Below are 24,805 nucleotides of genomic sequence, written 5' to 3' on the forward strand. Positions count from 1 at the left end.
TTGTATTGAGCTTCAGGCCTGCCTGGGGACAGCCCTGAGGGGGTGTGTCGGAAGGAGCCGCATCTGAGCCAGCCTAGGCTGTGTCAGCCGAATGCCGCATGACTACGGTATCTAGGCTGTGCCCACCTTTCTTTTCCTTCCGAATACAAGCACCTTTTTGCCCTTGATCTTGCAGCGTTGTGTGTGACAGGAATCAGGAAAGCTCTTCTCTGCGGGAAAAGAAAGGGAGAGATGCCAAGATCGCTGACGGCGTGGCTCTGCACAAGCTCACAAGCTGCAAGAAACGCAACCGTGAGCTTCGGTTCCTGTGATGATTTTTCGCCCCTAGAAGTGTGTGGCCACACCGGGGAAGCAAACACATGGACGAAATTAATTTAATCAAAGAGAACTCGAGAAATCTCTAGCCCATGAAAATTTCGGGTCGAGCATGTGCGGGTAGAGAGGTGTTGGGGTGGCAAACATTCTGTTTAAGCCCGGAATGACAGGCGCGAAGTCTAGCCTCCAATACCGAGTGCAGCTAATTTACCAGGTCTGCCTGCTATTCGACCGGGGTGCTTGTCAGATCGTATTGGTGTGAGCACTGCATGCATGATCAACCTGCCTCGTGAAAGTCTCGGGGTAATTAATTGGTGAAGCGGGCTATTTAAATATCGATCACGGCGAAAACTCGTTCACAGATTGTTCTATAGCTGAGGTGCCTCGGCCTAGCGGTACGTATATAACTAGTGTTTAGCCGGCTAGGAGGTGGGTAGCCAAGTATCTTATTGAGGTTTTAAAATAAGATTAAGGCTTTCTTTATACTCAGTAATATTACTGATACGGGGCGGCTCTTCCATCAGACGGCGTCACACAGACCCAGCCAGCTTAAGAAAAGTGTATCTCAACGGCGTCAGTCCAAATCGGAAGTTCTGCCATCACCCTTACCTCTCTTCGTGTCTATTATCATTTCTCTTCCCCTGTTATCGGCAACAACTTCACGCTTCAAACGCTGCCATCGTCATACTGTTTGTCAGGCTCATTCGCTCATTATTTGCCAGAGTGCTAAGTCGGCGTGCTAATCAAAACAATACTCTAGATATGTGATAGTCCTCCAAAATGGAAACGAACCAGTCAGCAAAATAACACGCCAACAGAGGCAGCCACGGCCTAGGGGTCTTTCATGTGGGACCGTATCCACACCTCCTTGTCCTTCAAATATATCAAAACACGCAAATCCCCCCCCCACTGAACCAACCCAGAGACACAAAAGTTTTGGGGTGGCGAACCTGACAGAATCTATACAAGGAAGCATTCGACAGAACAGAATTCAGTTTGAGCCGCCACCAGATCCAACAATGACACATGAGGTCATGATCCCGCGGGACTCGACATTGAGACATAAAACATAACACACATAACATAACACAACATCAATCAAGCCGCCTCCTCGACCTTTTTCTGCAGGTCTAGGACGTCGACGACCTTCAGCGGCTTGTCGGGTCGCTTAAACCCTTCGTCGAACGGCAGGCGTTCCTTTTCTGTAGTTAGAAGGCGGTGTCAGTACGCCAGTTGTGTTCGTGCTCGGACGATATCTCTCCCTATCGCCAGGGAAAATGGGAAACTATCGGAAAGGAGAAAAACAGAAGCCAACATACCAAACAGAGTGCGCACCCACTCGGTCCTGGCGTCTCCCTCGGTGCCGTGGCCAAAGACGAGCAGGTACAAACTGGTCTCGATGGAGCTGAAGCCCAGCTGCTCGTCCGTGATGCTGAAGGCCGGGTTCATCTTGGGCGCGGCGGCGAGGCGCGCCTTGCGGGCTCGCGCCGCCGTCTCGATCGAGATGACGTCGTCGTCGGCAAAGTGCGCCGCCACCGCTGCCCACACCTCGGGCGCGAAGCTGTGGTTGTCGCCCAAGTGGATGTCGTTCCTGCTTAGGCTGCCGTCGTGCTCAATCACTGAACATGCTTGCGTTAGCTGCTCTGTTGTTTCCGACAAGAGAACATGGAGACAGCTGGCTTGCTGGACCCCCCTCTGGCACTCACCCCCGTGCTTGGAGAGGTCGTCGAGATTAAAGGTCAGCGGGTTCCGCGTCGTCGACGCCTGGAGCGACTTGAAGCCGACCAGCAGCGTCGCGGCCGGCGCGAGGTTGATAGCGTCCTTGAAGGCTGTGATGAGGCGCGCTAGTGACACGCCTTTGCCGTCGCGCGGGAGGTAGCCATGGTTCGCGAGGGCGTTGACCATGGGGCAGGGGCTGCGGCCTGTGTTTCCAGTCGGGTTAGCATTTCTTCGCCTCTCTCTTTGGGTAGGAGCACGACAAGAAGGACAGGAGGTACATACGATCTGTTGGCGCCGGCTTCTGCCAGACATGGTCGACGGCGTCTTTGGCCCGGCAACTGACGGCGCGGGCAACCCCGATGGCGCCCGCGAAGGCTTTGGCGACGACGGACAAGAGTTTGAGCTTGAGCGAAGTCATGATGCCTAGTGGCACAGGCCTTGGGGAGGGATATACGGTAAAGTCAAGAGAGGACCCAACAAGGGGGCGACCTGTTGATATTGGCTCGCGGTTTGGGACAAAAGGCACGTTTTACCCAGCAGACGGGCAGCGATGGGCATCGATGGAACAATCGGATGTTATGGCAGTGCCCAGCACCTGGTAGTCTAGTCGTATGGTAGGGGAGGGAGCACCAGCCACTCATAGGAGTGCCGCCACGAATGCAAGAAGACCGGGGCAGTGGAGGGGGGGGGGGGGGGGGCTGAAGGCATAGCAGCCCGCAGGAGTCAGTATCCGTGTGACATTGGCATTGAGGGAAACATGCTTTTTCTTTTTCTTTATTTTTTTTTGGCGGGACGAGCTAGGGAAAAACAAGAGTGCAGAAAACCCCCACCCCGGCTATTATGTTTTTCTTGCCATTTCCCATTTCCCCTCTCGTCAGAGTCCAGTGAGTTGCTCTGCTGGCAGCCTGGGTCTGGGGGGGTTCTGCATCGAAACGTGGCAGACGTGTACCAATGGGGCAGCTGGCGGCTTGGCTGAGCCGTTGCCATTCGCGAGACGCTCCTAGGGTCTGAACCCACCGAGTCGCTTTTCGGTAACGCCTCAATGCGAGTTGACGTGGTTCCGCTGTTATATCCCTATCCTGCACGTAATTTTTGACACGCACAGGATTTTTTTGTTCTTTCTCGTTTCCGTCGCCAATTGAGAGCCGCAGTCGCCTTCCCCGGGCTGCCGCCTCGGCCAATTGACGACCGAGCCCACGGCACGTCAGTCTCAATCCTTTTGGTCGGACCAAGAAAACCGCTCCCCTGACAGTAATTTGGCCCAGGTAGCAATTTTTTTGTAACAATCTCGAAACCCGTGCCTCATGCAAGTTTTTATTTTCACGTTGACCTCGAGCAGGCCTCGATTGCCATTGTTCGTAATGCAGATATCCGTCGTATTGAACCTCTCAAGCTAGCCCAACGTAATTTCCATTACGCCGCTCTTCCGGAAAAAAAAAGGAAAAAAAAGGAGGAAGAGAAAAAAAAATGGAAATAACAGATTAACATTGATGTCGTCAAGCTGCACCTGAAAACAAAGTGCGGATTGGCATCGAGCTCGTAAATCAGCTAGGTCGTTGTACGAACGCGGACTGTTGAGTTGAGAGAGGTGACAAAGGGATTCAAAATTAGAATCACGGTGAATGAATAGTTGCTACGAATCGCGGACTGGGTAACATAACAACCAGGTGAGCATAAGATGGGACAGCAACGATATAATGCAGCACGGGATGCAGGGTCGAGGTCGTGGTTGGGAAGCGACTACAAAGGTGACAAAAAAAGTAAACAAGAGTGTCCAGTAACAGGATTGTGCCCAGTAACAGGATTGAACTGTTGACCTTCGCATAACCAGATACTGCCTTTCGACGGTATTAGTACGACGCTGCTAACCAAACTGAGCTAACCGGGCTGGTGTGTTCTCATTAATTTATGCTTTTGGAAGGTGTGGATTGCGGCTATAGCGTGGAGTAATTTTTGCTCAATTCTTTTTCTAATGTGCAATTAATCGGGAGTAGACTTTGCACGGCGACTCCACTGATGAAAGAGGAGACAGAATCCAGACCGGCTCCACTCTGAAAAGAGAGTTTTCGCGGACTAGGTAAGTGAAGGTAATCTGCCTTGATTGGTTGCGGGGTGCAGACAGGCACTGATAGGGATTATATCCTTAAAAGCAGTGGAAAGAGGAAGACAAGAGGTTTTGGATTCTTTATTAGGGATTATAATAGCTGGACTTTCGGGGGACCGGTAAGGTAGGGCAGTAAGGCTTTATATATCTAAGGAACTCCCGTACGAACAAGCATGAGTAGATAGATAGCTCCCTACGTAGGAAGCACAGCAGTAAATGTATCCCAAGTTGGAAATGGAAATTCAGAGGGCATAAAGGTGTGCCTAGGACTCCCCAAGGCATTTTGTATTTTGGCATTTGGTAGCCAATGGCGGGATTATTTTCCCCTCACTAAGAATTATTGTTCGTTCCAGTGACGAATGACGATCAAAAAAACTCCGTTTTCCGAATCCCAACTCCCAAAAACACAACACCCCTATATGCATGCTTCCATTTTTACCCATAATTATACCCCGCTGCCTTCTTGAGGCAGATAGTTAGAAGATCATCACTGGCTGAGCCAATCACCTGCTCGTCGCCGTCCGCCTCCTCTTCGGGTCCGAGGCCATCTTGTACGGATCGACCTCCTCGCCAGGCAGCTCCGGGATGCCTTCCCAACGCCTCCGGCCGTTCTTTACCTGGCTCTCCAGGTGGTGAAAGTCCCAGCAGTGCCGTCGGAAATTGTCTCTCCTGCCGAAAATCTTGCTGCAAACCGTGCCGTCAGGGTTGTGGCAGGTGCACGGAAAGACTTCGACCTCGTCAGCTTCCTGTCCCGTGTTGACGATGTGCTTTCTGGACTTGAGGTGTCTGGTCATCTTTTTCTTCAAATCGCCCGCTTCCTTCTCTGGAAAGTACCCGCAGTCTTCGCAACGATCGTCGTAGCTCCTTTTGAGGCCAAGCGAGGCATCCTTGCGGGCGTTGCGGATCGTGTCAAGGTCAAGTGGCCGTGGCACCTCAGCAGCCGGAGGAGTGCTAGCTGGCAATTCAAGAGAGAAAATCCTAATAGGTTCTAGGAACAGAACCTGGTTGTCCTCCTTAGGCGCATCTCGTCCGACAAATACGTCGGAAACTTCTGACTCGAGGTCGAGGACAGTGCTTGCAACCGAGTCCCACGAATCCTGGCGAGGAGGTGAGGGTCGGGTAAGCTTCGTCTGGACATCTCGAAGCCCAAACTCGTTTTCGAAATGCGACTTCAAGAATTCGAGCGAGCCCAAGATTGTGGACGGACTTTCGGATGGGCTGTATCCATATTGGCCTGGGTTGGAGTCCAGTTGGGCTTTCAGGGCTGCAAAATGTCAGCATTATTGTCTAAAAGCACGGCGAAGGGCATCGCAGACCATCACTCACCGTTCAAGAACTCCTTTGCGACGTGAAGAAAGCGCCAAGACAGCTCCCTCTCCCCATCGCTCTTCACCAACTCGGACATGTCTGTATTTAGACTAGCATATAGCTGTCGAGGGAGATCATATTTCAGCTCAGACGCCATCGCAAGCGCCAAGTAGCCAAAGCAGAGCTTATCGGCAGCTGTGGCAGGCGTTGTCTCTTCCAATGTGCTTTTGAGAACGTTGATACCAGTCACGAGAGCGGCTTTGTTGTAGGCTTTGTCGTAAATAGTGTTAGATAAGCACTCAACGTTCGCTCCGGATCCGCCTATAGTGTTGCGCTTCTCGGAAAAAGAATCCACGAGATTTGTCAGAAGCGACAGCCTGTTGGCAATGGAGGTTAACTGCTGTTGGGATAGTGTCGGCGCATTTTCTGGATATCGCCGGGCCACGTTCGATCGGATGGGGAAGTTCAACACATGAGATGGAATCGGCGGACATGGGGTCGACGCGGAGTTGAGTGCCGCTAGTGCTGAAGGTGTCTCGATGGGTTCCGGGTCTTGACTCAGCTGCATGGGCCCTGGAAAGCTCTTGTATGGGGTGCAGGGCAGTTCAGCCAATGTGCTTGCCGAAGACAACGAGCTTTGAGAGCCTTGAGAGCTTTGAGCGGTCCCCGACCACGCACCAGATGAGTTAGCGAAAGTGCTGTTCGACGACCATGAATCCTGGTTTCCCTTGTCAAAAATCCCGTCTCGCGATGGGGACGCATGGGCCTGCTCTCCGTAGACGGCGGGATTATATGCGGTCGGCTCGGTAAAATAACGCCCTTCGTCGCCGGGTGACAGCAGTGAAGGCGAAAATGGGGTCGGATTCGCGGACATGGCAAACAATGATGGCTGCGGGCTTACGAGAGAATGGTCTCCCTGAAGTGCCGCTGTCGTGTCGCTCATCATTGACAAGCCAGTGAAAGATTTTTCCGACCACGAGTTCGGGTTTGAATAGCTGGAGACGTCATGGGGGATCCATCTTTCTACAAGAGACTCGCTTTCACGGACTGGTGTGGCTGGTCGAGAGACAGGAACAGGCCCGCTCTGAACCGGTGATTGCTCTGAAAGTTCAGCCCGATATTGTTGACGAGGGAAAACTGGAGCGTCCATGTAGCCGAGATCGCCTCCGCAGAGCTCTGCATGAGAATCAAACGGCGACCGTTGGGCGGACGCATTTCCAATGAGCTCATGTCTCGGGGGCGACTGGGGCAATTCTGGGCGATATGAAACCTCTGACGACTGAGGCAGCTCGCCCATTCCCTGAGGAAACGGGGGCCCGGGCAGTTCCTGGTCCATGAGGAATTCGATTTCTTGCTGGGGAGAGCGGGCCTCGGGAGACGCGGGTCTAGACGTCTGTCCCCGGAGATTATGCCGGGATCTCCCGAGCGACTTGAGCGATAGGCGTCTTTTGAAACTCCCAAGCCGAGACTTTGTCCAGCACCACAGGCAACGCCCAGGCTGGCACGTCGTTGGGGCCGTCTGAGGCTGCCGAGCACGTGAGCAGTCCAAGCATTCCGAGGCATGCAGCATTTCGCAATTCTTCTCCAAGTGGATGAGCATGGACTGCAGGTCGCTGAAGCGTTCCCGGAAAAGGGGCATTGGGCACGTGTTGTCTCCATCGTTGGCGTTGAAATGAGATGGAAATGTGCGCGACATCAATATCTTGTTCATGAACCTGGCATGAAGACAGTCACGAGACAGGGAATCAGATGCTCTGGATTTTGTGGTTTTGTCAGTCACCGGAGAAGGCAGGTAAGACTGGAGCAAAACAGACAAAACATACTCTGGGCACGGAGCAGTCACCGGTGGAGGTACGGATGAGGGCCGGACCAGACCGAGGGTCTCGGCCGGGAGGGGTTCGGCCGGGAGCTCCAATTCGGTCGGGGCGGGGAGGCGACCAGGCACAGCCGCACGTAAAGAACTTGAATGGTGGTCGTGGAAGAAGGCCATCTTGAAGCGGGGGTTTGATCGCAAATCACGCCAGGTCAAAGGTTTCAAGTAACTGACTACCAAGGAGCAGATGATTGACAACGCCATGGTGGCGAAGAGCGGCCCCCATTGTAGGTTTTGTGTTCGAAGCCTGCCAAAGGCGGCGCCGGCCAAGAACGAAGGTTACAGCAGATATCTCGATCATCTACAGGCCTTCATTGGCCTTGATTGGGTGTTCTGGGGTTGTTGTCCATGGCGGGACCTACTGGACGGCAATGTGTGTAGGTCCGCCGCAGGAAGGACGAAATTCCATTTGCCATAAAGGCCAAATGCCAGGGCTAGCAGTCGTCAGCCCGCTGGGAGCTTGACCGAGGTGGCCAGCCTGAAACGCCGTCTTGCAGCGACAGTGTAGCCCAAAAGCAGTGGATAAGTCGATTCCTGCCGCTATTGGACAGGCGGATGACGAGGCAATCCGCCATGATGTATTTTTAATCGGTCCTGTTCCTTTTAGGCGAGCGACGGGTGATACAACGAGGTGTCGACGTGGATGCCTTTTCCGTGGGGTGAAAAGTGAAAGAAGAAAACAGAGGCCATGAAGGCACAGTGGAGGTCATGCGCGGCATGGGAGCCTGCGTTCACCGACGCACCGTTTAAGGCACTCACTGGGCTCATCGGGTTCAAAACTAGCCGGGCAGGCCCAGAAGATGCGTGCAGCGTCAAGCGTACGTAGGCCCCCCCCCCCCCCACAGCTCAACAGGGGATATCGGCGGCCGTCACCTTAGGAGCGAAAAGGCAGCGAGGCCGCCCATGGGCATGAATCATCCGGGCAGAGAGATAGCGAGCCTTAAGCGGTCTTCCGCTGCTGGTGTTGAGTCGCCAGGGAGGCGGAAGGTCCGTCCAAGGCAGAGAAGTGGGTGTGGTAAGGACAGCCCAAAACAGAAATGCGGCCAGTTGCTTGTTAGTGAGCACTGCGCTGGGACGCCCATGTAGGCGTCTTGGCTTTGGGATTTCGTCGCCGAGGTTCGTGTCAGAGAAAAGAAGAAAAAAAGGAAACTGTCCGAGAAAAAGTCGATATCAACCTTGACCAGGGAAACCGTCTCCTTTAAGCAAACACAAGAGCAATGCTCGCTGGCTGCACTGCCCTCGAGGTCATCTCGCCCTATGGTGGGCTATGTAAGGTTGAACACGAGCGCCTGGGTCCGCTGGGTTGACCCCCAGCCGTCTTTGCTGGGCGGCTTGGGGCGGTGCTCACGGTTCACAGGCCAGCATCGGCCTGTGAGGGCCGTTTCAGGGGCTCCTGTAAGGGTGGTTCAGCTCAAAATGGGGACTGAGCATTCACAGGCCAATCAACGGGATGCGAACCAGAGCCTCGTCTCTCTCGGGGCCGTTAATGATGGCCATGACCAAGCCGGTGTGTGGCCGTCCAGCGGCTTCAGTTGGGTGGGAACGGAATTGCACAAATTTGCGGCGACGATGTAACAGGGATCAATTCAGTAGCCAAATACGTACAGAGCACCCAATTCGTATCCCGTATTGTTCTCGATTCCGGGTCTTCAACGATGGGATAAAGGTGCAGCATTTGACATCATCCGGGTGACAAAAAAAGAGACAGAAAATCTTTGCTTGTCAAATCCAGGCTAGCCAGGGTTCACCAGTTCGCTACGTACTGTAGAACCAGGGAAGGAGCGATGGAAATTACCCCGCTCTTCACCGAAATTCGTGGAGCACACAGCGGGATGGGGGGTGACAATGTCTTGATTGGCTAGTGGCCCCTCGGCGTCTTACGGAGCCGGGAGAACCCCCCCCCCCAAACACGAGTTTATTTCGGTCTGTTTATTTCGGTCTTGATAAGGACAGGACCTACGCTAACGCCTTTCGTCTGGCTGCCTGCTCTTGCCCCTCCAAGGCTAAATTCCATCTGGCTCTTGCGAACCACACGGGACGGAGTACGTACTGCAACTGTTCGCCCCTCTTGATTCCTCAGCGCGAGATTGGCACTTGCCTTTCCTGACCCATCAGCAAAGGTTGTAAGTGAATCATGCCCATATTCACTCACAACCTCAGGGTTTTCCTAATTCCAGGTTACCTCACCTCAACCACAGACAAGTAAGCATAAGATTCCTAAACAGAACATTTGACACAGAAGTATACGGAATATCAAGTAGCATATCGCTTATCTAATCCATCAACCATCTTGTCGTTACCGCGATGCTCTCATACTAACATCTAACGGGATTAATTAACAATTACCCTCAACGACTACAGTCTAGCGTCGAGATATCATGCCGAACGATCCTTCGCCGGCCTTGGCGACGCTGCTTTTCCCACGGATAACGAAACCTGTCGACTCCGTCAACGTGCTGCTGCCTCAGGCACTCAGGTACGAAGGAATGGAGGTGAGATATTAGCCTGGAGGGCAAGGTGGGCTATATGTACTCTGTCCTAAGGAGCACTATCTCTCGTTTCAGCTTTGAAAAGAAAGAGAAACTAGTACGAAAGTTGTGACCTATTCCGGGGTGCGTATGCACAGAGGGCTTCGCCCCCCTTCGAGCTGCCCATTCACCTGTCTGCAACTAGGATTTGTCTCTGAGCAGATAGAAGCTGCATAAGTCTAGACTCTAAAACTTGAAGCCGGCCGCCGGGGGTTGTATCCAACTTAACATGCCGTGTCTGTATCAACGTTAGCTGCTCCGGTTAGAAAGCCAGACTAGTGCTAACACCTATATCGACATCATACTTTCGTGTTATACCCACCTAGTTGGCAGAGTTGGCAATCCTACACTACGTACGGATAGCCTAGCAACATTGATTAGGCAGGCTGTCGTGTGTTGTATTCCCAAAACCTAGGTGGTGTACAAAAATCTAGGTGGCAAGAGTTTGAAACTGACGGGTAGAGAGACCGTGTCGCTTTGAAAGGACCAGTCTTAAAAAAGAGTGAAAAACTGGGAACGTCGGTGCACACGCCAATGCAGACAGAGCTCGAAAATCAAGAGCTGCACCTACCCAGAGAGTTTGACTGCAGATTTGAGGACCGATATACAAAAACCAGATACTGATGGGAATTGAATTTACAGGTCTTGAGTCCTTGACCAACAGACCGAAATTCAGTCAAAACATGAAATGCGACTTCATGCCAACATAATCCGGTGCCAATTGGATATCGGATATCTACTCTTTGCCCCCCCCCCGCCGGGATAGAAAAGGGAAGGAATGCGGGATTTGTCGCCGCTGTCACCGACCTGTGTGTAGGTGTGTATGTACGTACGTACGTGGCCCGGCTGGGCAGGTCTTTGGAGGGTGGGACTGAAGCTGCGGTGAGCTTGAATCGTTGAGTGTCCGAGGTCAGCCACTGCCCGGCAATGAACTTCCGATAGAAAATCCAGAACAAGAATGACACCAGAATCTAGAGTCAGCCATAATCATCTTCGTGACCTCATTGCCTGTCGTGCTTTAAATACATAGGGCGATGGTACTTTTGACCGCCACTTGTCAGCGGCAGGACAAATGAATTGGCACCGTCCTGGCTCGATTTGACCACTGGGGCAACCGACCCGGCCGCGCTATCGCTGCAAGGCCCGCGGCTCTTGACGAGGGCGCCCTCGGAGGCCTCGGCAGTTGCGGCGGCGTGGACCTGCACGCCCCAAGGCCACTGTGTGTGTCAAGTTCGGCGCCGGACAGTGGGCTTGGTTAGTGGGTGCAAGCCCCGGAATCAAGCGCCGTAAGCCGCCAAAGTCGTTTGCAACTGCAAGCGAGGTTGATTCAGGCACCCCGCTCGGCGCAGCCTCATAAGTCAAACCCTGGAAGACCCGACATTTGGGGGCCTGGGGCAGAAAATGCGCAGCAGCTCAGTCGAAGCTCCCTCCCTAATCGGGGGTAGCTTGCAGCTGGCCAGCCACCCGCCACAGCCTGGACGTGCTGCCACCCCGAGGCCTCTTTTTCTGCAAGGCATCGACCCAATCAACATCTGGGTTCACTGCGGGTCCTGCACCTGCTGTTGAGGTGCTGCGATGTCGTGCTCTGGCCAGGCAGCGGCCTCCTCACATAGGTTGCTCCCCCACTAAATCCCTTGATCCACTTGAAGGTCATTCCGCGCCCCAGACGGCCAAGAAAGGGCCTCAAATGTGCTGCTGCTCAATTGGCCCGTGGCAGAGAAACAGGGCAGGCCTGTCCTGCAAAAGTGACTCCGCCGCCGTGGGATCGCTCGACAAGACCTTGTTGCTTGCGGGTGGCCGCATGCAGCCTTACATACCTTAGCTACTGCGTAGTAGAATCGGAGTGAGTCGAGTGAACTGTGCTGCACTTTTCCCGAAGAGAGCAGCGCACACGCACCGCACCGCAACCGACTCTGTGCCGTCCCGTTTCTGCCTCTGAACCCCTCCTCAAATGTGTGGTACCGTACCCATTGGCTTGGCATGGTGGGCTGAGACTGAGAGATAAATAGGCCGTCATCCCGAGCTGTCGTGGCTGGCTGTGCCCTCTTGGTCCTCTCTTCAGGATCGCTCGTTGATCCCAAGCCGTCGACTTCTTCCGTCAGATTCCAATTGCTCCGTCACTGCCACCATTCCGACTTCGCTGTTGTGACACTATTGCGCAACATGTACAACGTTAGAGATAGAGTGGCATCGCGGCGGCGTGCCCCACGGCGCTCGACGTCCAGGCATCGGTATCCCAATCCCCACGACGACGATGACGACTGGACACTGTACGATGATACCGAGAGCGTCTCCAGCAGCGACTCTGAGGACAACTACATGTATCGGCCCCCTGTTATTGTCGATCCTCCACTGTGAGCCCCCTCCTGACCCCCTTTCCCACTTGGCGATTCTCTGCCATTGCTGACACCACGACAGCACCGTCGCGGAAAGCCACCCGCTAGACATGCCTGCGTACGAGGTCTATCGTATCAGCATGAACTCGAATACCCGCAAAGTCGTTGGCGGCTACAGGTTCATCGGCGTCAACGTGGAACAGTTTGAGCAGTTCAAGCCTTGGAACACTTCCCGGCCTGAGCAGTTCCAAGAGTCGGACCTGGCGGACATGCATCTTCGCGCCATTAGCGAGTTCCAGGCAAAGCACCGTCGCTGCTTGGCTTCCCGGATTCTCGGCGCCAAGGCCAAAACATACGAGCAAGGTCTCGAGGACCGATGCCGCAGGCTTCCCGCGCCTGTCCGGGAAGAACTGGCTCATATTCTCACCGCCCGGGGGATCGCAACATCGAGTGCTTTCCGCATCCGATCATGGTCCGTCGCTGTGATGCAAGAGCAGCTGCGTGAACGGTTTACCACCGCCGAACCGGTTGAGGTGAAGCGCCATAAGATTCGTTTCTGGAAGAATCCCGGCTCCAAAGATCTGGTTGACTATCTGTTCGTCATCCGAGGTGCCGAAACCAAGACCTGTAGCGGCATTGATGGTTTTAAGACAGCCACGCGAAACGGCAACCCCTGGGGACAGGCCGACATAAACGAGAACCTGCGGAAGTTTCGTGAGGCGAGAGAGCGTCGGGCTGAGGAGTTTTTGAAGACTCGCACCTCACCCCCATCCTATCGCAGCCGTCGTCGTGAGCGTGAGGGTTCGCCGGTAGAAATTCGGCGAAGGCCCGTCACCAGAACGCGCGTTCCGGTACGACGCCGCAATGATTGGCATGGGGACATTGTTCCGCTTCCGAGATACCCGGAGTCGCCGAGATATTCGTATCGATGTGCTCCTCCGCCGGCCCCGACTCCCCCTCGGTCATATTCCCCGCCACCCGGCGTTGCCAGGTACAATAGACCGTCGGTGGTCGCGCCGCCGTACCCGGACACATCAGTCCCGCTCCCCATGCCAGTGCCCACTTCGCAAGACGTTTACGGCGACTACGCCATGCCCCCGCCCCCGCGGCCGTTTTGCACCGTGGATGCTCCCATGTACAATCCAGATTATTTCGGCGGCGGCGGTGAGCAGCGACAGCAGCAGCATCTGTCGCCGCCGCCGCCGCCGCCGCCGTTTACACCAGAAGTTCTGCCGCCACCGCCGTTCGGCGGTCCTCCGGGCCCGTTAACGTACTACGGGTCGAATTGCAAACCCTCGGCATCCTGCCCCGCGTGCGCCGCCTCACCAAGGTGTCAGCACTTTCCCGGTGACGGCCTCTGCAACCGCGTTTTCCAGCTGCAAGATTCGAGCATCTCGCACCCGCCATGCTTCTTCTGCGTCACCAACGTCCCGGCTCCGGCTCCGGCCCCTGCCAGGTTCCCCACATACTGGCCGACGTTCCCTCATTCGTCTCCGTTGCCCCCTGCTGCGGAGCCGCTTCTCTCATCCCCGGAGCAGATCTACCGCGACACGGTATGCGGGTTCGAAGCACAGCACCAGAGCGGCCCACCTCCCTTACCGCCGCACCCTCCGCTGCAGACGGGCTGGTGGGTAGACTGCGACTACGACGAGGCAGTGACGGAGCTCAGCGTGAGCGATGACGGCCGATTGCAGAATGAGGAGCCGGTAGAGACGGCAGAGGAGGAAGTAAGCACCGGTGGCGTAGCAGACGGAGAAAAGCCCAGCACCGGCAACAATGCCTCGGAGTCGGACACCGCTAGATATGTCCCTGGACCCGACAATAACGCGCCCCGAACGGGCGAGAGCAGCCCGATTTAACACGGGGCGGCTCGTGTAACGATGATCATGACGAAGATGATGAATGTTTCGTGACAGGTGTTCTTTGCGGCGTTCTGGTATAAAGGAAGGAACGGTTCTGGGTCTTGGGGGTCCTCGATCACGGTACTCCAAGGATGGACGGGGTTATCTCTTCTTCCTCTTCCGCTTTCGAGTGTATTTTCCGTGTAATCTGTGTAGGATCTTCTTTCTCTTTTCTTCACTGTACTTTCTTAGTGTAGTTTCAAGGGTCTCTAGACTGACCTAGTTGTAACGCCTAATGACCACAAAAAGATGCCATTGTCGAGATACTGCTTCCTCGTTTTTTTGGTGACTCCATGTTGTGAGGCGCCTTAGTAAGCGACTCGAACAAAACAGAGGGCAGTCTCTTTTCCGCGAGGAAATGGAAATTCCAAGGATAAATGGGCAGCTTGAACTCTAAGCTCAATGAAAAAGGACTCCGAATTAGAGTAGTGAAATGTAATCTTGCTGAAATGTTCTTTTCTTGTTTTATTTTTCCAAGATGGTGGGTTGGGTACCGTTGCCCAAAAATTGGGCTGCTAGTGACAGTGGTTGCTCTTTCCCCGTAGACAGCTAGCCGTTAGGCACGACTGTGCAGCTGTGGGGCCCAAGGTTTCCAGAAACCAGCAAGCACAGCGCGCCCCACAGATTGCCCTAAACGGGCAAGGCACAGGGGGTGGGGCCAGCCTTTCCTCTCGCAAAGAAAAATATTTGCTGCAGCAGACAAACGGAGCGAAGAAGACCGCAAATCTGAAGCCATCTTCAACAGCAACAAACTCGCCCACCCACAAACGGTCCAGTTCGATCAATCGATAAACCCCGAACAAATTCCCAGTCACGATGCATCTCATGTTCATCCCCGACGGCCACGGTGGGCGCCAGTACTCGCTCAAGAAGGTGCTGGACGGCCAGGTGACCAAGTCGGCGCACCCGGCGCGCTTCTCGCCCGACGACAAGTGGTCGCGCCACCGGATTGCGCTGAAGAAGCGTTACGCGATCCTGATTGAGAAGAATAGTGCGTTCTTCCTCTCGAACCTAGTTTTCCTTTTCCCTTGTTCCCTTTCCCGAGTCTCCCCAGTGGGGTAGATAGGTCGATGCTGGTGGCGATGACCTACAAGCAAATAGGATGGAAGTTGACAGCCATTATTTCACCACCTGCAGAAGCTTGCAAGCAATAGAAAGCGACCCGATTACTTTGGGCACCACGAGAATTGCAACGACGGCTTGGGCGGCGGGCTTACGCTTGCGTTATGCTTGCGCCTCTGGGAAACCCACGCAAAAACTATTCTACGACCTTGCTGAGTAGGACGCTCGAACCAATTTTGTCTTTTATCTCGGAGGAACGATGGCTCGGCGCGCTGGCCGTCGGTACTGGCGAATCGCCGACCGGAAACCGAGCAGCAGGGACATTCGCCGAGCATTGTCAGGTAGTGATGTAGCGGCTATTGGAGTCGCCCGGTGCGCTTTGGGAATGCCCTGACTTCGCTTCTGATCGTCAGGGCTGGTTACGGCTTGATTCTGGAAAGGACGGCGTTTGCTTTGGGTCAGGCTTTGTGGGTTGGCGTCACTTTGGCACTTTTTTCATGTGAGCCGTTTTCAGAAACAGCTAGATAAGGGCGGTGCAGACAAAATGGCTTAGGTATTCATTGACATCCTTTCTATCACTGGGCCAATGTCAATGTTCGCCTCTCGCCGAAATTTGCAATCAGCCCCTCTTATTCGCGTTGACATTGCGAGGCGCTCCCACCTTGGGCCTCCCATGGCCCGAATTCCTAGAACCGGTCAGGATGCTCGGCAGATAATCCTCGTCCATAAGATCTCGGTATCTCGTCCGGCGATCTTCTTCGAGTATCTTGCTGTACTCCTTTTGGTCCTCGGCTAAGATAAGCTGGCTTCCCCACCCCTGCTTGCCACCTCCCTTGACGTTTGCGAGCTTGCCGCTCGCCGAGCCGTGTGTGGGCTTGGGAATGCTATACACATTTCCCCTGTTGTTGTACTGGAAGTTCTGCTTGAGGTGCAGTTTGAAGTTTCCTGAGGCATCTGTGGAGCAGGATACCCGCGTCAGAGTCGGCTGCCCGCAAGAAGGACAGAACTGCTTTGACATGTCCTTGCAAACCTTCCAGCAGCCATGGCACCTCAGAACCCATGTCTTCAAATAGGTGATGCGAGAGAAGCCAGTATCCAAGAGACTATATTTCGTTGGTTAGCATATTCAACTGCAGGTTGAGACAACTTTCACTTACTTCAGGTTTATCCTCAATGCCACGTGTCTCATGGCCATATCAGCGGTGATCAGGGCAGCCTTCAGGGTTCGCTGAATCGGCTGCGGCGCCTTATGGGTGTTTTCGCGGGCTTGGTGCTTCTTTATATTGCTTGGGGCTGATTGAGTCAAATGTTAGCATTTGCTAGGCTCTGGCAAAGAGCAGCAAAGGTGCCTCGGGAGCCTTACTTATCCACTCTCCTGCACCATCGTTCTCTTCAGACTCTGATCCGGACCCTTCTACCTCCTCCGGTGCATCGACAGCTGCGTCCTCGCTTACTTGGCCGCTCAGGTCAAGGTCTTCCAGCTTTTCTTCCAGCTCGTTTGTTGTAGCCTGCACTGAGGCTTCGCTGGCCTCCTCTTTTGGCTCAGCCAAGGCGTCGTTCACTTCTGCAGCCGCCTCAAGTTTATCCTCCACTGCAACACTGCTATCTACTTCCTTCGCTATCTCTGCGCCAGTTTCTAGTTGCTCGGTTGCGGTGCCGACTTCCTCGGCTGTAGTACTTTGCCCTTCTTGCGCAGCTTCCACGGCTCCAGGCGGCTTTCCATTGATGGTTTTCTGGTTCGGCTCACGCCTAAGACGCCACTGTTTGTATGTCCCTGTATTAGATACGGCCTTTTGCCAAAAGGGCCAAACTGGTTGGGATTGAAGAACGTACGTCACCGCCATTTTTCTCTAATTCCAAATCGTACGTCAGGGCGAGAAGATGCAGATCTGGCGCCGAGAGGACTTGCAGGTCGCCTGTCCGCCGCGCGAAGCTAGTGACGAATTGGACCGACTCTGGTCTTGGGGTTCTGATTTTGAGAAATGGTCGCAAGGTTATCTCGAACCGAGATCTCGTCGCCTCGTCACGGACTGCGGCACTCTTGGAGATTAGAATCAACTGGCGGCGCTCCCAGAGTCCAAGACATACTTTCTGCCACCACGGCCGGGATCGTGTAGAGCTCGTCTGCTTGAGCAATCAGAGTAGACACCGTAGGATCGTTCTTTATTATGGCATTGGCGTCCAAGACCAGGCAGTGCACGGCCTTGGCTGGCGTTGCCGGCGCCGGAATAGGCGATGTCGTCGAGTGGGTTGAGCCTCCGAGCGCTGTGGCGGGGGCGGGGTTAACAACCTCCACCGCCTGAGCCACGGGCTCAGTCGCGGGTTCGGTCGCGGGCTGTTCCATGTTTCAAGGTTTGGCTAGGATTGTGGATATCTCTTTTGCTCGAGTTTTCTAGTGAGAGTAGCGGTTATTCTGCAAAGATTCACTATCTTGCGAGTCAAGCTGGTTCAGGGACACAAAGATGGATTGTGAAAGTCCGTCAGGCCCAAATCTCAAAAAATTCTGGCGGGGACGGTGGGCAGAACTTTCATCCCGGCGCCCAAATCGAAGACCCTAATAACCCCACATTCTCAAATCGAAGACCAACCCCACCGGCCACCACTAGAACCCAACTCGAAATCCACCCCTACCCAATACACGCCCCGGTCCCCACCCTAAGTAAACAAAGGGGTCCAACAAAGGTACTGTACTTATAAATGTGGCGTTTGCTCTCTAAAACGAATTAAGTCCGAAATTAGTACTCTCAAAGCGAGTGGTAAAATTCCTAGATGTGGAGTACTAGGTTTGAGGAGAATGGTGTTGGTAAATAATTATATGATTAAAGCGCTTGCTGAGGAAGACTTTGGCGTCAGAAGATTCTCATGAAGGGACACGAGAATAAGGAACCGTGGATGAACAACCGGTCTTTGACATGGCCTCAGTTCTGCGCCAATTGTATCTTCATCTATTTGCGACTGTGGAAGTCACTCCTTGAGGAGACGAAACTAAACAAACTAAACACTCTTTGCTTCTAGTATTTTGGTGACTAGAGTAGTCGTAGATGGTAATTCCAGGATCAATATTTCCTGCCCTCATTGATGAGGGGAATTTCTGCGATAATCAAGTAAACTGATCTCCCTTTCATGTCTATTATTTTGAGACGTTAAAATGAACAGCAAAGTGTTTAGATCTGATAGTTGTGTGTGAAAGGAGTGTATTTTCGTGTCTGCGAAGCTGATTCTATTTCCCGTGATTTCGAACCCCTTACCCCCAAGTCAAGCATGTTGGCATCTCTATTTTCACCACCTGACTGTCCCCAAGCTCTCCCTCCTTCCCAAGCCACCATCACAGCAAGATAACACCTCCAGCCATCCATCCAAGAGACCCAAACCAATCAAGCGCACAGCGTCAAGGTGATGTCCTTCTCGGCCGTGCACACCTTGACCTGACTACCTGCCGGCGGCGTGCCGTTAGGCCAACTGATCACTGGGCACGAGGCGTCGGCGCTGGCCTCGACCAGCTTGCTGCCGGCAAACGCGTCGCCGAACACGTCCGACAGGTCGTAGTACACACCGTCGTTGATCAGGCTGTACGCGAAGATCGTCTGCGGCTGCCCCGTGTAAAGCCCGTCGGTCGTCTTGGTGATCTTGAGCGCCTTGCCCCCCGTCACTGGGTCCCGCGTGAACTCCTCCCCGTACGACCCTGTCCCGGCGGCTAGTGTGAACGGCCCGGCGATGTTCTGGCCGACGCTCCACAGTGTCACGGGTGCGCTGCACTTGTTCACTACGCGCGCGCTACCGAAGGCCAAGGCCAGCGGTGCCGCGGCGGCGAGGGCGAGGATGGTGAGCGCGTTGAGCATGTTGGGTGGTAGATATTGGGTTGTGGTGTTGTGTGGTTTGGAGTTGTTTAGAGTTGTTTGAGCGTTGTAAGTTAGATTAGGTTAGATTTGTGTGTGTGAGGATGAGGAAAGATTGAGACGTCTCATGAGGGGAAAGGCCAAGGGGTTTTATATCTTTTCATCGACGTCACCGTCCCGCAACTAGCCATGATATAGTCCTCGTGTTGTAGGTTGCCATGCTCGGCGCGACGTCACCGTCCCGCAACCGACCACGATACAGTCCTCGTGTTGTAGGTTGCCATGCTCGGCGCCGCGCTACTCGGATCTTGCTGCGATTCCTGAAGAGCAGCAAGAATCAGGTGGGCCTGTTGCGAGGCGCAAGAGAACAACAGCCACGCTCTCGTCTCATAGGGCTCTCGCCATACGGCATATTACGCGTCGCTCAAAAGACATGTCTTGCCGGCGTGAGCGCCATTCGCAACGGACTTTCAATAATAGGTCCGAATTGAGGTTTCCAAATAGGTAACAAAAAGGCATGGCGAGTAATTACTGGAATACGAACTTTCAGTCGAGCCCAATGGATTACCCGACAGTGAGAGGTGGGCAAGTAGCGAAGAGGAAGCGGGTGCGACCCACTGAATCCTCTCGTTGGCTGGCTGAGTTGAATACGAAAGGCACAGAGGAGCAGGTCAGTCAGGTGAGCCCCCCACCGTTACCGTCTGTTGGCACCTTATGACGGGGTGCATCTGCAGATCCGCCCTTCCGAGCCGGGTAAGTTGGCCTACATCATACGTGAGTGGGAATATATTTAGTCAGAAAATAGAAAGTCCCATAATGGATGATCAGGCCTCAGCTCACTCTCCTAGGCGTCGTTGGTCATCGCACCGTCGCATCGCGGACTTGGGCTTGACCTTGAACTTGCGCGACACGTGTAGACACAGCTTTCGGTAGATCCGAGGCGGAGCCTGACTGCCGACCGCTCGTCCCCCCCGCCTTGCCGATCTTTTCCTCGCCGAGCTTACCGGTCAGCTTGAATGCGTATTCAGCCGCCGAGGGATGGATGCCCTACAACATTTGGTCCAGTGTGCTGACACGCGCCCCTTTGCATTTGATGGAAACTGAGGTTCGAAAATATGAAAAATAACTATGTGTCTCGTTTGAAACTCTGTGAGTATTCATCTGCCCACAACGACGTTGAAGGTGGTGACCCAGCTAGGTAGATATCCAGTGCAACAACTGTTAATGATACGCAAAAAAGGATGATGGCATGACCAATGGCAATAAGTAGAGATTGTATTGCAATCATGTGTTCCAAAACGGGGCTGAATTTCGCCGTATTATTGCGGGCAGCCACGGTAGGACTAGAATACGCACTCGGGTGCTGGTCGTTGATCTGCCGTTGTTGCCGAATGTCACCAAGAGAACAATTGCGGCTCGTATCTGCAGTTTTATGTCTTGGCATGACTTTCTGCTCCCAGCCCGCCACTTGTTGTCGTTGGGAACTTGGTATGTCAGGTGAGGGGTGTCATACGATTAAGTAGAAACCCGATCCTTTGATTTTTTAACGGAACTAGAACTTGAATCCGTTTGGGTGTTGAGAGAAGATTTTATTCGTTCATCCATGTTGTATTTCGTGTACTCAAGTAGCGACTTCTATAGTTAGCTATCACCAAAATGAAATGGCTTAATCACCACGTATAACTAAAATAAAACAGTTAAACACTTGCCGCGGTACAACAAAAGTCGAACAATCGAACGGCACCGATAGAGTGATACCGAAGGAACGAAGAATATCTCTACGTCTCTGTCAGATCAAAAGAGGGAGTATCAGCGACACCTAGTTTCCTACCGACTGACACTGTTAGATTATCATACAAAGACACATGTCGGCGATCTAGAGTTACTCGATCGCGGCCTTGATCATTTATTATTTGGTGCGATTATTGCAATAATTCATTACTAGACTACTTCTGGGTTATTACCCAAGTGGTGACGAGAGCGGCGTGCATTCTCATGCAGAAAAGAACCCCAATTACAACCAATTAAGCTCCATACCCTTCAACGGTCTATGAGGTCTAGGTAATCAAGCATGGATAGCCTGCTGCACATGGGGGTAGACCTGGACCATTTGGTTGTACAGGTCGGGGTGGTCTCGCATGAGGACATCAGGATCCCAGGCTGACGCAACGAAAATCGTGTCGATGCCGCTGCTCAACGGAGTCGTGAAGATGTTGCAGATCTGCAGCCCAATAAGGAAGGAGAAAGCCACAACAACAGGAGTAAAGCCGCCACCTGAGTTGTAGGCTGGGTGTGTGAACACCATGTAGACATAGGACAGCAAAGCACAAGCATAGCCGACAAAGGTGGCGCCCATGCTCAAGACAGGGCCAATGAGGCATTCGTTGATCAAAGCGTCAATGCCCCGGTCCTTGATCATTCTAAATGAGAGAGTAAGTATCAGACTCATGGCCCTTTCGAAAAGGGTACAACAAAGGGGGTGTGCATATACTCACTTCCAGGTATCCTTGGCGGCGGGAATATATGCCTTTCCGTACAGAGCAATGTGGGAGAAGGCATAGCGATTGATGAACTGCACCGCCCAGTCGAGGAGACCGATGAGGCAACCGAGGATACACCAGAGGATTGTGCTGACGATGTTCCCGTCTGCGGCCGACTGTTGCTGAGCAATGGAGCACACTTGACGCAGCATGTTGATGATGGCAACAACCAAGCTGCCGAGACTGATGCTGCCAAAGCTGTAGGTGAGAGACCGTCTAAGCGCACCACGTGTAACCTTGGTCGGGAGGTTGCGAGAATTGAAGTACCAAGAGCCATACACGCCGGAGATGGTTGTGTGAATCGTGTTTTTGAGCCACTCCGATATCCAGTATGAGGCAAATGTGATGAAGACAATCAGACCTATGACCTTGCCACTGCCACAACCGCCAGCACCTTGGTTACAGGAAGGGTTGTTCGTGCTTGGCTCGTACTTGACATAGACGGCAACCAGAGTAACCGAGTACCACGCCGCAAACGCCGTCCCCAAGAACCCTCCAATTGCGCTGACGGCGTAGACATGGCCGTAGTTCTTGGAGACGTCAATGGCGGTTTTGAGCATCAGGGCACTGAAGGGGATCCTTGGAATCCAGGATATGAAAGCAAAAATCATGAAGACGGAGAATATGATGAAGACAATGCCGCCCGAGTAGTACTTCTGCGTCAGCATATAGATGGCAGTGGCGAGGCCGAACACAATGTTCAGAATGCCCGTGATCCAGATGAATTGCTTGGTAAACATGCGGGCAAGCCAGATGTAGCCGTGGCTGAGCGTGATTGCTGTTATTAGCACCCATAGAAACAGGTAGATGGTGTGCGTAGTCAGTCCGAAGTTGTTGGCCTGGCCGTTGAGACCGCCCCCGTTCTCTCGCCGTGTGGCCGCTGTTTTAACGACACTGCCATGTCAGCACACACGCTTCTCGGCATGTATAGGCACCCTAGGGAGGAACGGCCTAGGGCAGCTTAGACGTACCGTAGCCCTGAATCGATATGGCCGAAATAGCCACAAACCCGGCACAGGTGATGAGGAACAGGATGCCAGCCCAGAGATCGTTCCATTTCGGCTTCTGCACCTGGAAGACCTCATCAAAAGTCGGGGGCGGCCCCCCTGCGCCGTAGTTGTCGTTGAACTTGGGTTCGGCCTGGTTTTGGGGAGGCGGGTTTGCTGGTGGGGCGTACTGGCCACCACCATTGTGGCCATTGGGCTGCTGGGGCGCATTGTTGTTGTAGTATCCATTCTGCGGCGGCTGCATCTGGTAAGAATTCGGAGGAGGAGGGAGACGATACTGCGGGTTGTTGTAGCTGGTAGCCTCGCCGCCGTACGCGCCCGACATGCCGTCCTGAGGGGGGGTTGCAAGCAGAATGGATCGAAAATCTTTCGGTTCAGCTCGAATGGGGGAGCTGGGAAACGGCGCAGCAGCCTGGCTTCGGCAGCTGGGCGTTAGGACGGGCGGACCCCTGCGGGTTGTTGGCAAATGGAATGCACGGGAGCTGACGAACCTGAAGCTGTTGCAGGACGGACGAGTACTGCCGTCAGAAGATGTCTAATACCACACTGGAGGATATGTTTCGGAAGGAAACTGTTGGTGCCGCCCAACGCAACACGGCGCGGCGTAAAAGCTTGATGGGTGATGACGTAAAAGCGCTAGAATCGCTTGCTCTCCAATTCCCTTGCCCTTGCACAATCGGGTTGGCCGCCCCGCCAAGCCACTACCGAGCGCCGATCTGCGATCTCAGGGGCACTTTCCCAGATCTGGGGAACAACTTATCTCAGCAAAGCTCAGACCTTTCTGTGCGTTCAGCTGAAGTGATAGAAACCGAGACTCCACATTGTGGCTGCAGCCAATAGAAAGCGGCAGAGCGGCACGGAAAAGAGGCCGTGCCTGCAGAGATAACTTCCGTCTCGGGAAAGAGAGATTAGTGCCTACCGTACCTTACGTATTCGTATATTTATGGTCACATTTTATGAACATGTTGTATTGATATTGCTTTAACGTGTTTCCCTTGTTGAGGGAGTTCACTTGATGGTTTTCCAATCTTCTTCAGGGCATAGTTTTTTTTTCTAGAATCGACACAACGGCTTGACTCGGAAAACAAACAGAGCCTCAATCATGAGCTACCTAGGAGACGTGTCCGAAAGTCCATATTTTCTCATTTCGAGCTCAGTGAACTTACAGAAGTACAGCTCTTTCATCAGCAACTCTCTGCACCGCTGTGCTTAGCACTTGACGAAATAGCCGAATGATAGATTACGAGACCCAAGTTGTGATACCGGGAAGTGGAGAGCCAATGATTGTGCGAGTCTTAATTATGACTTGAAGATCAAATAAGACCAAACATCCACCCATGAGCCCACCTATGAGCATTCTAATCAGTTCTCCTTGTTCTTCTAGCAACCTGCAATACTAAATCGGAGTTTTTACGCTTCTGTATTGTGTTTAATTACGCGTCTATCAGAAGCACGTTGCGGGCCTATCTGACTCCTAAAGAAACGTTACCCGGTTTGGGTAAGGAGAAGAGTGCTTTTAGCCGGCACGTGGAAGCATATCATATATGGTTTACGGCAAAAACTCCCCGAATGTCTCCTATTTTTAGCTGATGGGCAATGTGTATGCAACCCTATATATTATGAGAATTATTAGGAACCGAGCCTCACGACCGATAGCTCTTACGGTCTGGTAGGCCGAGTGCCCCCACCCTATCAAGACCACAGATCCGCGTGTAATAGAAAGATATCCCATCCACCCCGCGCTTTGGTGTTTTCACCAGGTTGTGATATGGACGCGCCTATATAACCCAGGCACAAGTCGAGGTAGGTTCTGACACAAACATTTGATGCAGCGATTTCACTCATCAAGATCGTTGTCACAACACAAACGCAACTCCACTACCAACAACCTAATTATCCCTTATTAAGCCAACTGCAAAAACTTAGCGCGATGTTGTCCGGGTCTGCCGCCGCCGCTCTGGCTGCGGTCTGGTGGGCCCTCAGCTACAGCCTTGCCTACGGTCTTCCAGCGAATGCACCCACGGGCTCACACCTCAAAAATGCCAACCAACTGGTATCAACCAGGGAGCAGGCGAGCGCTGCCACCTGCCAGATCCTCGCCAGCAAATGTCCCAGCGTCGGGGAGATGGCGTGCACCGAGAGCGGAGTGCTGTACTATCAATGGGCTGGCGGGTTCATTGCATCTGCCATTGGCATGGATGGGAACAACAAATGGGTTCCCTCGTACATGTGGACTTTTGACGAGTGTTCGGGTCACGGAAAGTGACGGAGCGGGA

General features: G+C 53.4%; 9 protein-coding genes and 1 non-coding gene across 10 annotated transcripts; 4 read left to right on the forward strand and 6 right to left on the reverse strand.

The window, feature by feature from the left end:
- Nucleotides 1-1,413: 1,413 nt before the first annotated feature.
- On the reverse strand, nucleotides 1,414-2,452 carry B0T26DRAFT_738375 (Chloroperoxidase; the record flags this gene model as incomplete). Its single annotated transcript, XM_060443586.1, has 4 exons — nucleotides 1,414-1,517; nucleotides 1,635-1,934; nucleotides 2,022-2,237; nucleotides 2,317-2,452. The coding sequence occupies 4 exons, from the start codon at nucleotides 2,450-2,452 to the stop codon at nucleotides 1,414-1,416; spliced, it is 756 nt and encodes a 251-aa protein (XP_060300660.1).
- Nucleotides 2,453-3,823: 1,371 nt separating this feature from the next.
- B0T26DRAFT_t74 lies at nucleotides 3,824-3,922 on the reverse strand. The gene has a single exon. It is a non-coding gene; the product is annotated as a tRNA-Ile (tRNA).
- Nucleotides 3,923-4,641: 719 nt separating this feature from the next.
- B0T26DRAFT_748107 (uncharacterized protein) lies at nucleotides 4,642-5,603 on the reverse strand (the record flags this gene model as incomplete). The annotated part of the gene is made up of 2 exons (XM_060444923.1): nucleotides 4,642-5,402; nucleotides 5,465-5,603. 2 exons carry the CDS (start codon nucleotides 5,601-5,603, stop codon nucleotides 4,642-4,644), a joined length of 900 nt encoding a protein of 299 aa, XP_060300661.1.
- A 2,547-nt stretch (nucleotides 5,604-8,150) lies between these two features.
- On the forward strand, nucleotides 8,151-8,999 carry B0T26DRAFT_695784 (uncharacterized protein). The gene has a single exon (XM_060441319.1). It carries the CDS (start codon nucleotides 8,577-8,579, stop codon nucleotides 8,892-8,894), a length of 318 nt encoding a protein of 105 aa, XP_060300662.1. The 5' UTR covers nucleotides 8,151-8,576; the 3' UTR covers nucleotides 8,895-8,999.
- Nucleotides 9,000-12,010: 3,011 nt separating this feature from the next.
- On the forward strand, nucleotides 12,011-14,042 carry B0T26DRAFT_738376 (uncharacterized protein; the record flags this gene model as incomplete). Its single annotated transcript, XM_060443587.1, has 3 exons — nucleotides 12,011-12,201; nucleotides 12,266-12,925; nucleotides 12,965-14,042. The coding sequence occupies 3 exons, from the start codon at nucleotides 12,011-12,013 to the stop codon at nucleotides 14,040-14,042; spliced, it is 1,929 nt and encodes a 642-aa protein (XP_060300663.1).
- An 858-nt stretch (nucleotides 14,043-14,900) lies between these two features.
- B0T26DRAFT_748109 (uncharacterized protein) lies at nucleotides 14,901-15,238 on the forward strand (the record flags this gene model as incomplete). Its single annotated transcript, XM_060444924.1, has 2 exons — nucleotides 14,901-15,075; nucleotides 15,186-15,238. 2 exons carry the CDS (start codon nucleotides 14,901-14,903, stop codon nucleotides 15,236-15,238), a joined length of 228 nt encoding a protein of 75 aa, XP_060300664.1.
- A 527-nt stretch (nucleotides 15,239-15,765) lies between these two features.
- B0T26DRAFT_672429 (Nin one binding Zn-ribbon like-domain-containing protein) lies at nucleotides 15,766-17,490 on the reverse strand (the record flags this gene model as incomplete). Its single annotated transcript, XM_060439448.1, has 5 exons — nucleotides 15,766-16,249; nucleotides 16,304-16,439; nucleotides 16,510-16,906; nucleotides 16,980-17,176; nucleotides 17,235-17,490. The coding sequence occupies 5 exons, from the start codon at nucleotides 17,488-17,490 to the stop codon at nucleotides 15,766-15,768; spliced, it is 1,470 nt and encodes a 489-aa protein (XP_060300665.1).
- Nucleotides 17,491-18,520: 1,030 nt separating this feature from the next.
- On the reverse strand, nucleotides 18,521-18,985 carry B0T26DRAFT_672430 (uncharacterized protein; the record flags this gene model as incomplete). Its single annotated transcript, XM_060439449.1, has 1 exon — nucleotides 18,521-18,985. One exon carries the CDS (start codon nucleotides 18,983-18,985, stop codon nucleotides 18,521-18,523), a length of 465 nt encoding a protein of 154 aa, XP_060300666.1.
- A 1,607-nt stretch (nucleotides 18,986-20,592) lies between these two features.
- B0T26DRAFT_847638 (plasma-membrane choline transporter-domain-containing protein) lies at nucleotides 20,593-23,191 on the reverse strand. Its single transcript, XM_060447611.1, has 3 exons — nucleotides 22,494-23,191; nucleotides 21,478-22,402; nucleotides 20,593-21,402 (listed from the first exon to the last, which is right to left on the reverse strand). The coding sequence occupies exons 1-3, from the start codon at nucleotides 22,852-22,854 to the stop codon at nucleotides 21,048-21,050; spliced, it is 1,641 nt and encodes a 546-aa protein (XP_060300667.1). The 5' UTR covers nucleotides 22,855-23,191; the 3' UTR covers nucleotides 20,593-21,047.
- Nucleotides 23,192-24,436: 1,245 nt separating this feature from the next.
- On the forward strand, nucleotides 24,437-24,796 carry B0T26DRAFT_145957 (uncharacterized protein; the record flags this gene model as incomplete). The annotated part of the gene is made up of 1 exon (XM_060433432.1): nucleotides 24,437-24,796. A coding segment is annotated over one exon (360 nt), but the record flags the coding sequence as incomplete, so codon positions are not given.
- Nucleotides 24,797-24,805: the final 9 nt, after the last annotated feature.

The sequence above is a fragment of the Lasiosphaeria miniovina genome (assembly GCF_030549165.1).
Source record: "Lasiosphaeria miniovina strain SMH2392-1A chromosome Unknown B0T26scaffold_2, whole genome shotgun sequence".
In the NCBI taxonomy this organism is placed as follows: domain Eukaryota; kingdom Fungi; phylum Ascomycota; class Sordariomycetes; order Sordariales; family Lasiosphaeriaceae; genus Lasiosphaeria; species Lasiosphaeria miniovina.